The sequence below is a fragment of the Boleophthalmus pectinirostris genome, unplaced genomic scaffold (genome assembly GCF_026225935.1).
Source record: "Boleophthalmus pectinirostris isolate CB_2022bp ecotype Guang Dong unplaced genomic scaffold, ASM2622593v1 HiC_scaffold_21, whole genome shotgun sequence".
Classification (NCBI taxonomy): domain Eukaryota; kingdom Metazoa; phylum Chordata; class Actinopteri; order Gobiiformes; family Gobiidae; genus Boleophthalmus; species Boleophthalmus pectinirostris.
In genome coordinates, this window is record NW_026571175.1 from 8,746,675 (window position 1) to 8,758,718 (window position 12,044).

The 12,044-nt window shown below is 38.7% G+C and overlaps 1 protein-coding gene across 1 annotated transcript in view; it reads right to left on the reverse strand.

The window, feature by feature from the left end:
* Positions 1 to 430: 430 nt before the first annotated feature.
* ext1b (exostosin glycosyltransferase 1b) overlaps positions 431 to 12,044 on the reverse strand; it is a 353,934-nt gene continuing 342,320 nt past the window's right edge. The window contains exons 8-11 of the mRNA XM_020939269.2: positions 11,022 to 11,111; positions 7,655 to 7,815; positions 4,229 to 4,400; positions 431 to 1,029 (exon numbers count right to left, since the gene is read on the reverse strand). Coding sequence (XP_020794928.2) covers positions 844 to 1,029; positions 4,229 to 4,400; positions 7,655 to 7,815; positions 11,022 to 11,111 — 609 coding nt within the window. The 3' untranslated portion in view covers positions 431 to 843. The remainder of the gene's footprint in view (positions 1,030 to 4,228; positions 4,401 to 7,654; positions 7,816 to 11,021; positions 11,112 to 12,044) is intronic.

Consider the following 12,044-nt stretch of genomic DNA (forward strand, 5'->3'; position numbering starts at 1 on the left):
AAAATACATTTCCCCAGAAAGTGCGACTTATAATCTGGTCCGACTTTTATATGTTTTTTTCTTCATTTGGCTGGTGCGACTTATACTCCGAAGCGACTTATTGTCCGCAAAATACAGTATATCTATCACAGGCTCCTGAAATGTGTCGTTTAAATCCATTTAGTATTTTTCTTTCTTTTTTACTAACTTTTTTGGTAGTTATTGCTTATGCGTGCATTGTGTCTCTACGTTAACTACTGAACATTGCACCATAGAGATACATGTAGAATACCCCAACTGTGTCACTGCAAAGTATCAATAGATAACTTATACTTTGACAATAGTGAACTAGATAAAACTGAAGACTGCAGTTTTTGTTTTTAGGTCTCTGAACACAAAATGGATGCCACAAAATAAGGTCAAGAACCATTACATTGATCATCATTAGGGTATGAATCATTTTGGGCTTAACCTTATATGGCAATTGGCAATAAAAGAAAATATGATTTGTCTATTTCCGTGAAGAGACAAAAATGGCATTAAGTGTACAACATGAACAACCTCTTAAACCCCTCGACCAGTGCTATTGATATAACTGAATGAGATATGGTTATGTAATAATCGATTAGCTGATTTGTACAGAAATCAAACCAACTCTGAAGTCCTGATGCGTAATACATTTTCGATCTTCCCTCTTTCCGAATCCCGCTGTTGTGCCGGTGACAGTCATTCCCCACGTACAAAAAATATTCTATGAGTTCACGTCAGTAGTGTTTGGGTGCGGGCCCCTGGTTTCGTCCCCTCGGCGGCTGGCTCTCTTCAGTCCGCTCTGGGGTCCCCCGGCGTGGGAGGGGGCCTGTCCTGTCAGAGGCGCTCGATGTCTCTGTATTTCTTGCGCAGGATGGAGACCTGGTCCTTAAACAGAACAGGGTCCAGTCTCATTTGGGAGTGGACGAGGGGCATGGCGCCAAACCAGCTGGCGAATTTGTTCATGCAGGTCTGCCTCTGGGCGAAGTGGTCGGGGTCGGCCCATCGCGACGCCCGAGAAGACTGCAGAAGAAGAAGAAGAAGAAGAAGAAGAGGTCAGGGGAAGTTAAACAGTGAAGTGCATTTGTGTTTGAACTGACTGCAGCAGGTACATCATCAGTGGTGGAAGAAGTACTCAACTCAAACCAGAGAGAAGAAATACTCAAGTATGAGAAATCTACTCACATAAAAGTATTAAAGTACCAGTTTAAAAATGTACTAAAAGAGTAAAAATTTTAAGCATTTTGTGCAGCTTGTGAGATCTAATAAAAGTTCAAATGTAGTGATTTTGATCAAGATTTGTGCTGAATTTTGTTCAATAGAAATATTTGAATAATTTTCTTTCTTAAGTACAGTACTACTACTACTACTTTTACTTCATTATGTTCTGTCATTAGTATTCATATGATGGATGATGGATGCAAAATTTTTTTTTTATTAATATATATGTATATTGTTTTATGGGATCTTGAAATGACCAAAAGGACGAGATCACGGATACAAGCAGTTGATATGAGTTTCGTCTGTAGGGTGGCTGGGCGCTCCCTTAGAGACAGGGTGAGGAGCTCGGTCACACGGGAGGAGCTCGGAGTAGAGCCGTTGGTCCTCCACGTCGAGAGGAGCCAGTTGAGGTGGCTCGGGCATCTGTTCCGGATGCCTCCTGGGCATCTCTCTCGGGAGGTGTTCTGGGCATGTCCCACCGGGAAGAGGCCCCGGGAAAGACCCAAGACACGCTGGAGGGACTATGTCTCTCGGCTGGCCTGGGAACACCTTGAGGTCCCCCCGGAGGAGCTGGAGGACGTGTCTGGGGTGAAGGAAGTCTGGGAGTCTCTGCTTAGACTGCTGCCCCCGTGACCCGGCCCCGGATAAAGCAGAAGAAAATGGATGGATGGGCTCTTGTAAGAGTATGTTTAGTTATGATATTCTTACCTATTGATTGATGCTTTTTATTTATTTGAATTGGGACTGAACTGGCTGAAGTTGCAATAGCCATGACATAATTTCAGCAATCTTACCTGGACTGCAAGTAACTGACCAGTGCGTATCAGTGTAAATGGTTTAAAAAACATCAAACTAAGCCTAAATGGACAGGTGATATTTTGTCCTATGTAAACTAAAACAACTCTTTCTTGAATTTTGCTATTATTACAGTGCCAATAGAAGTCAAACAATGCAGCTTCCACTTCTACAATCATCTACTTGTGTGTAATTGAGTGATATGGTCAAAGAAACAAGCCATTTCTTTCTCAAACTGATTCTAATTTTCGGATCGTTTTCAATGACAAAAAAGTAAAATCCAATTCATAATGTAGAGACTCCAAACATGATTTAACTGATAAAGGATTATTTGGTTCTCTTAAAAAGACTCAATCTGACCACTGACGATTTGAAATGATTGGATTTTGATTCCAGTTTTACTTTATTTTTACTGTTGAATGGCAGCAAATAGGGGCTGTTTTCGGTTTTCAGAGTTACAAGTTAAAGTTTTGTTTTACAGTACTAAAAAAAGATATGTTTTTGTAAAGAGTCTTGGACAGGTTTGAATTGAATCGCATTTGTCTCTCAGTGTGAAGTGTTCAGACAGCCCTGCTCCTGTGGCTCTGCTCAGACACACTGTTTACAGCAGCTCTTTGACCTGAACTTTTAAAGGGAATCATTCATGCGCTTCTCCAGCTGTGTGAGGGACCAGGGCTCAGACATGAGACAAAACTACAGCTACAGAGGGACACTTAGATCTTCACTCTAGTGTAGTGTTGTCAAAAAGTAGGGGGTGTTATAGGATTTTTTTTGTCACATTTTACATCATTAGAAAACATAACCTGAGCATGAGGGCTTGAAGAATCAGAGAGAACACAAATACAGGTATGGACAAAAGGCTTTAAGTCTCAAGGAGTTGATCAATCATAATATAAACTCCTCTATCTGTGACTAGTACTTAGTTGCAGTATGGCTTTATATACTGAAATACTTTATACACTGATTAATTACTGTATTTTTCTAACTTTAATAATTCATACTTTTTTCGTGGTTTGGGTGGCTCTGCGGCTTATACTCTGGTGCGACTTATATATTAAAATTTTCACACTGACAGCCGTGAGAGGGCGCTGTAGGCTTGTGTGACAATATCTGTTACTACTATTACTCCTGTACCACTGTCATTTTATTGGCTCTACTGCGCATGTCTCCTGCAGAAAGAGCCTCTGTCCTGCTGCAAGTGGTGAAATATGCAGCTGAAAATGATAATCGAGCAGCAGAAGGAAAGTTTGGAGTTAGCGAGAAACTTGTGAGGGACTGGCGGAAAGCGGCAACTGGGAGGGTGCACCGTGCAGCTTTCCTGGAAGTCACTGGATGAATCGACAAATCCTGAACTTCAAAGACAATCGAAACCATCCTGTCGGGATTCAGAAAGGCCAGAATATTTCTAACTGGGACTGTTGCTGAATCTGACGACAGTTATGCAAAAGAAGAAGTGTCGCTCCGTTTACCTCTGGAGGTCGAGGACGAGTTGCTCAGAAGTGACACGGAGGATGAAGAATTGAATGGATTTAGTGATTTGGAGTGAGATGGAGAGTTTGTTCTGTTCTGTTGTTTATGTTATAGTTATCTGAAGAACAGTTTATATGTGACGTTAACAGTCTGTTGTTCTCTCTTCTATTGTTATTACTGTAACTTGCCTTTCAAGATGAAATGTCGGTTCCTGGTCTCTGGTTTTATAAAATAAATTTCCCCTGAAAAGTGCGACTTATAGTCCAGTGTGATTTAAATGTTTTTTTCTTTTTCATTATGCATTTTTTGGCTGGTGCAACTGATACTCCAGAGCGACTTCTAGTCCGAAAAATGCGGTAATAGTTATTGCAGTTTCACAGTGGCCACTTTTGACATGCAAAATTTTCTGTCAACCTCTGACCACAATAAAGAAAGTTTGAAGTCTCTTTTTTTCCTTAAGATTTAATCCTGTTCTAGTCTTGGTTTATTTTCGGGTTTAGTCCCAGTTTAGTCCCTGTGCTGATGTCGTGAGTGGGTATGGCAGGTAAAACTGTATATACATTTGCATCACGTATGGGGCCTTTATTATACTGTTAAGTTCAGATATGGGTAAAAATAAATTAAGGTTTAGGTTAAAGTTAGGATCGCTCTCCAGGAGTCGATGTAATGTCCTTATGTAACTGTTAAACCCTCAGCCTCAGTGACTGGACTAAACTCTAGTGACATGGTCCTTTACCTGTCCCATCATGGTCTCCTTGTACTGCTTCTTCTGCGTGACTTTGATGGGGGGCAGTTTGGTTACCGCGGAGACCAGGAAGTTCATCAGGATGTCCTCGCAGTTGGCCAGCTGGTCCACCATGGTCTTCAAGCTCAGAGGCAAGAAGTGTGTGTACAGGAAGTGGTAATACCTGGAGTAAAGCAACAAAAGTATTACACAACAACGCCTTACACAGTACATACATCTGCTGGTGGGGACGTTTGTTTATTTCAGATCTATATATGACAAATTAACATATGGAAGGTAATTTGTTTCATTAGATTTAGAATTTTAAATACTGCTGAATTTCTCACTTTGATTTTTTTTTTTTTATTGCTGAAATTTTAAGTATACTTTTTCAATTCAACCGTCAAAATTCAGTGTAAAATTCGCATCTCATCTGTGTTTGGGGTTTACACTTAAGAAATAAAATGAGATGAGGCTAATTCTGACCATTCAAAGTGCTTCACTGCACCATTTCCTGTTTGTTACTAAGTTAGATCGATCTAGTATCTTTCCTGTGAATTTTTTTCACTGCGAATTTTACACTCTGAATTTTGATTATAGAATTTTTGGGCTTGAAAAAACATTTGTGCTGAATATTTATAAGTTTATATTTGTTTGTTTATACTGAATTTTAAACACTTAGAAAAAGTATACTTAAAATTTCAGCAACTAAAATTCAGAATAAAAATAATTCAGTGTTAAAAAATTCTAAGTATGCATTTAAAATTCCAAAATCTGATGAAACAAATTATCTTCCATATTCCCAGCAATCATATACACAAATAGAAAATCAGCCTGGTTTGAAGTTAAAGTTTTGTAGTGCAATCAAATCAATACTGCTGTTGTGTCTTTGGGCAGTACACATTTCGATTGTGGCTTTAATAATAATAATGCATTAGTATTATCTTGCTTTCCTAGACATTTGAACTCACTTTTGACACTTTTGACACAATTTCTTGCATTAATTGTTCACTCCAGATTCTGTGGTGGTCAGTAACTTCTGCAGCCACAACTGCCCTGAGGTAGACTGACAAAAATGAGGCTGCACCATCATTCAAACACCACATTAATACATATAAGGGGTTGTTGGACACTGCTGCCTTTGTGTATAACTTTCTTTTACCAACAAATTCCAACTAAAACCTGATCATGCACGCAAATGTTTGTCTGCTGTTTAAGATCAATCTTGGCACTGCTGCTCTAAAACAGTTTGTTTCTCTGAGCACTGAAACCAACTCCCGAGCCGCCCGATCCAATGTGCGCGCGAGTGCAGGATCCCCAAACGCAGGACAGCATTTGGAAACTCGGCCTTTTCATGCGCGGCCAGTCAGTGGAACATGTTACCAACAGAGATGATCACATGTACAAACTATGGCACATTTTCACACCTGGAGAAACAGTGGCTCCTCCCAAACCAAACCTGTGCCCATAGTGTGAACTGATGAGTGTCTGGAGAGAGTGTGATGCTCTGAAGTGAATGAACTGAATGTTGCTTTTGATAAGGATGATGTTTTTAAGATGCTGAGAGAAGTGGGAGTGATTGATAATACAGAATTGTTATGATGCCCCGGACATTATAAACACATTCTCTTTGTATGTTTGATTATGAACTATAACATCAACCTGCCCAGGAACTACAGGTGGAAATGAGCTCTAGTGTTACAGCCTGGTACAAAGCATCTCTCCGGTTAAGGTTAATGTAGATTGTGTACTGTCTCTGTCTCATTAAATAAATAAACTAAACTATTTCCTTATTATATTGTATAAAACATATATTTTCCATAATATTTCTTTATATCTTGCTCCTAAAGGTTCACTATGTAACTTTTATTTTTTATTTTTTTCCAAATATTTTTATTAGGAACATTAAAAGAAAATATACAATATACGATGAAGTTGTAATAATAGGAATGTCTTTTTTATATATAAAAACATCCCCATCCCAACCCATCTCAGCTTGTCATTTAAACCACATAAATAGCACCAGCAATTAAATATTAAATATTCCAAATTACAGCTATAACAGGTTATAATTACAACTACAACAGGCAGGTACTGGTACGACTATGTAAGTTTTCTAGTATTGTATTGGTTTCCTGCAACGCTGCACAGTTTGCCATTAAATGTATCTCCATGGAGAGGAGCAGCAGATGTCACCAAGCCAAGTTACAGGTCAGATCTGTGGAGAGCTGATTCCACTCACAGTAAGAATGCATGTTTTCAATGTATAGTTTGACCAATAAAAAAACATCTATTTAAATAAACACATGCTAGATAACTTTAATGCCATACTGTGGAACATTGCAGGCAAAGCAATAACATCTCCATGGTGACAGCCCTCTGCCGGAAGAGTTACCTCCTGTACCTTTAATGACATTTATTATATTCCAGTGTTATATTTTGGACTGAAGGTGTGTCTTATTGAAAGTGATGAGGCGTTGCTGAGCCCTGATTGGCTGACTCCAGATTAATGGACTGTCCCCGTCTCATCACAGTGAAGTGGATTAAACCTGACACAGCTGCAGTTCAAACGCGGGACACAGGGGGCGCTCCAGCTGTGACATTTTGGCATAAAAGGTGCCCATTGTCGGGGAAGTTTTCCGGAGGCAGTGCACCACAAAGACCACAGTTTGTGCAATCTGAACATCGGCTTCAAACAGCCTTATCAAAACCACACAAGAGGAAAGGGGGAGAGAGGGGAGAGGACAGAAAAGAGGCTGTGATCTGCTACGACTTGAAGAAAATACTGAAAGAAAAAAAAAAAATACAAAAACCACCAAGACCAAGGAGACGACAGGAAGATATAGAAAACATATGTGAGATTGTCAAATTGAGTAAGCACAGAGGCTGTGTAAAGAAACTAAATATCTTAACACATGGTAAGAAGATTTTATGAATAAACTGCATGTAATTTCAAGAAAACAAATTTCTCGAGGAAGATGTTTGAATCATTCCATTATTTTGTGTTGGAAGCTGCACTGAGGAAGACACACTGTCCATGTCTTAATGAAGATCTTTGTCCACCGACTATTCATGCACATCAGTTACACTTTTCATCACTTAAAAGATATATTTTGTTTTTAATTGTTGATTTCTGTAGCAACTAATAATAAATACAGACCTAAATTTGTATCATTCTGAAATTGGATGGATAGATTTCCTCACAAGTTTTATCAACAAAAAAATAATGTTCACAAGTTCCTTCAACATGTTTTTTTCTGCCGTGGTTTAGCAGCTGATGACGAAGATGCAAGTTTGGAATTTATGAACTAGTAATGGCAGTGATAAACAATCTATCTGACTGTCTAACTATACCACAAATGTAACTACTGTGTACTCATCTGCTCAAACATCTCACCATTGCTTTTTCCGATTTATAAGCAGATTTTGTGTATGTACCTGTGATAAATGGCCGCCCCGGTGAGGACCATGGAGTAGTCGTTGGTCCATTTGGACGTGTAGCCCCAGCGCTCTTTGTTACTGTCCCAGAAGTGACTCCGAGCCGGGTAGCCCACGATCCGCTCCGGAAAACTCTGCCACACGGTGAAGGCAAAGTCCACCTGGAAACACGGCAAGAGGAACATTAGACAAAATTCAGGTATCCATGAGTTGGTCACAGTGATTCAACTGTACAACAAACAAACAGAAACGTGATAAAACATGGATTGGGAAAGATTGTACCGTATTTTCCGGACTATTGAGCGCACCTGAATATAAGTCGCATCTATGAAATTTTAACAAATTTTTTAAATTGTACATATATAGACCACACCTGAATATAAACCGCAGGTGTCCACGTCTTCAAGAACGTTATCAAGGGCCATCTGCTTTTATTGCCTCAAAGTTTTTGTCGTCTTTTTGCATTGAGTCAGTTTGTCACGCTGCCATTAACAACGTCTCACCATTGATTCATTGATGCCGAGCTCACGTGCAGCAGCTCTGTTTTCTTCTTCCACAGCCACATCAATCACCGTTAACTTAAAAGCTGCATCATCCGTGTTTCTTTGTGTTTTCCATGAGGAGGGCGTGAGCATGACGTGCAAAATAACTGTTCAAAACTTCCTCAGTGCATCACCCCCGTCTCGCCCCGCTGTGCATGTCTCCTGCAGAAAGAGCCTCTGTTCTGTCTGTATCAAGTCAGAGTCTTGGAGGATTTCAGCAGATTTCAGACTCTCTCGGGGGCGGGGCTAGTTCTGTCAATCAGGTATGAGTGGATGTTCAGCTACTAAAGTTTGAGACGATTCTTCTCGTCATTTACGCCTATGGGTAAGACCTATCCTCCTCACTAATGTTCATTTAGCATCATTAACTTATTTTATGACACAGTGATGAACTATTTGACAATATCAGTAGCTAGTGTAGAACAGACAGTGGCGCTTTCTGCACTCAGGCTGCACGTATCTACTGTGTTTCCAAATCATAGACCATATATATGAATCGACAATGAGCCAAACATAGAATCTGTGCATATATTCACCGCATCATTTTATTAGCCGCAGGGTTCAAAGTGTGAGAAAATAGTAGCAGCTTATAGTCCCAAATTTACGGTAAATATATAAATAGCCAATAAGAACAGAGAGAACTAAACAATATATTCATGTGTTATGGCATGTTGTTTACATTGTAATTTTAAGAGTTATGAAAAATTAGCATCGTCATTTTTCATAACTCTGAAACGCATGAATACACCAAGGTGGAGTAATTATAATATAAATAATAATGAGATTACTGTACACCACTAAAAATAAGTCGCCACATAAATATGAAGTTTTGGACTGTGCATACAATTTCCAATAATAACAAAATAGTAAAAAAATATATTATTTAATTAAAATTTTCCCCATTTACACAGATTAGACAAAGTAACGGAATACACTCACATCCTATCACTACAGGCTATTACAGCAGAATCAAGAATTCACATATAAGTCTATACATCTATGTTTTTGAATTAGGAAAAAAGGTTATAATTATATAAATATAAGACCAAACTACACAATTTGCCTTACAAGAATTCACTGAAACCATTATCTTGATTGAATAAGACGTGTGACAAAAAAGCATGTAAAACCATCTCTAGTTTCTTTTTTTTTTTTCTTTCTAACTCCTGAATCTCGGATGCGTTTGTGATTGATCGGGCTTTGGGTCGATTTGGTTTTGTTTGGATTCTCCCTTCGGCTAAAACAGACTTTATGAGATCCAACTCTGATCTGTTCAAAGCAGCATCTGGCTTCCTCTGGTGCCGCGCCAAAATATGTCCCCGGGAAACAAGAGTCCCACCAGCACATAGAATAAGCATGCAACACAGAGAGGATCAGTCACAAAAAAGGGAAAGACAAGTTGAAAGTTATGCATGAAGATGAAAATTTATCTTTAACTCTCCAATATTACTCTCCTATATTACGCCAAATGGATTCCTGTGAGCTTTAAGTCATGTTATAATGTTGTTACCATCAAAAAAACATATCTAGAGTTGTGTTTTGTTTCATTCACACTTAATTGAGTCATTATCAGTCTGTCTTCGTCTCTAAAGCTTACAATGCTCTGTTCCACCTTATGATGTCATGAAGAGGTTGTTTTCTAGAGCATTTTCTGTTTGAGAGAAGAACTCAGCCTAAATATGTAGGGTTTGTGTGTTAAACATATGTCAATGAAACAAAACACAACTCCAGGTATATTTTTGATGAAGAAACAACATTATAATCTAGATCAGAAAATATAATATGGGCCCTTTAACTACTATATCCATGGAGATACGCAGATGATACAACCAAGCCAAGTTACCATATTTTCCGTACTATAGGGCGCACTTAAAAGCCTTTAATTTCATCCAAAAATGACTGCCTGTCTTATAATCCAGAACCCCTTATATATGAATTTATTGGGGTGTCTTAGTACGACTTTAGTAAACTACAAAGTCGCACCTCTTGCAGCATTACGGCTCCCGTAGTCAGGAGCATTGCGGAGTAATACATATTGTAATTGCTTTTAATATCAAAATGCACCTGTCAAGAGACACGCTTACAACGCCGACTTCAAACTCAAGGCTATTATAAGGTTAAACTGTGAGCTGTGTGGGAGCAGTGGATGAGAAAAGGTGAACACACATTCACCAAGACAGAGAGACAGCGCCGAGCGACTTACGCCACGATCTGCCAACGGATCGTGGACGCCTGGACTAAGGATCAGTATCAACTGTGGTCCAAGCTTTCACCAAGACAGGAATCATCACTGAACTGCCAGGTAACAGTAACCACACTGACTCGGATAATGACGAGAGGGATGTGCGCGTGCTGGACGCCGTAATCGCCCAACTGTTTGAACAATTATGATTTACTGTGAATACACTAACAATTTAGCGCTGTCAGACAGTTTTTTTTTTCCTCGTTACAATTGAACAAAATTGAGAGTTATTGTGAACGCGTTAAATAAAGTTTGACTGACTTATCTAACTGTTGTGTTTCGTTTAATTCGTCTTATAGTCTGGTGCGGTTTATATGTGAAAAATGTTCGAAAATAGACCATTCAATGACCGTGTGCCTTATAATCCAGAGCGCTCTATAGTGCAGAAAACACAGTACAGGTCAGATGTGTGGAGAGGCAACCCCATTCATACTAAAAATGAATGTATTTTTCAGCAACACTTGGACATGTTCAGAGAAAGGAGAGTGAATATACGTTTAGAAGAATGCTGAGATTAGAGTGGCCGGAAACAGGAAAACCAAAGAGAGAAATAGGACATAAATAGTGTTATAGTGTTTTGTACCTCGGTGGTGGAGAGTACTGTGTCTTCGTCCAAACTCAAAACAGCATCCGTCATAATGATATCATACGGCAGGAACCGGCTGCTCATCACCTGCAAGGGGAGACAGAGAGACAGCAGCCTTAACATCAATGACATATTCATAGCCTTAGATCAATAAATTCTTGCAGGTTTTAGATTTAGCGAAATGTATGTACAGAAACAAACAGAAACAAACAAATAGTAACTAAATTAAAACAAGAAAACTATTGTAACCTTCTCCCAGTGATGCTCTGCACACTCTGATCTTCTATTGCGTGAGTCTTAACACCTTATACATTAATATGCACTAATACACAGTTTCTATGTATAGCCCTTATATTACATTCACCACCTGACAGATGGGTGAGCTGGTGAGATATGTTAAGAAATCTGAGCCAAGAACAGACACACAATGTACCTTCAAGGAGGTGAATACATGCTTGTATTAGTTGAAAAAGTTCTGGGTGTTAAAAGGTCTTGCAACTTTGCTACTGTGCATCTGATTATATCAATACGTGCCAATGGAGTAAAAGTGCAAAAACAATTTACAACATAACAAAATTAACCATAAGGTGCATTTAACAAGACTTACAATTGCTGTTTTCAAAACACAAATATGTTAATATATATATATATATATATATATATATATATATATATATATATATATATATATATATATATATATATATATATATATAAACAAATTTGACTCTCGTGAGGTTTAAGCCATGTTAAAATGAACCTGGAGTTGTGTTTTGTTTCATTCACATAAGTTTGAGTAACCTTTTATTATTAGTCGTCTTCTTCTCTAAAGCTCACAATGCTCTGTTCCACTTTGTGATGTCATGAAGTGGTCGTTTTCAAGTTCGACACCTGTCTTTCACCTTTTCAATTCAGTTCAGTAGAGATTGGCATTTCCAGGGCTGAAATTATCAAAATTATTCTAGAGAAGATGTATGGAGTTTAAAAACACAGTGGAGCATTACCGCATGACATTAAAAG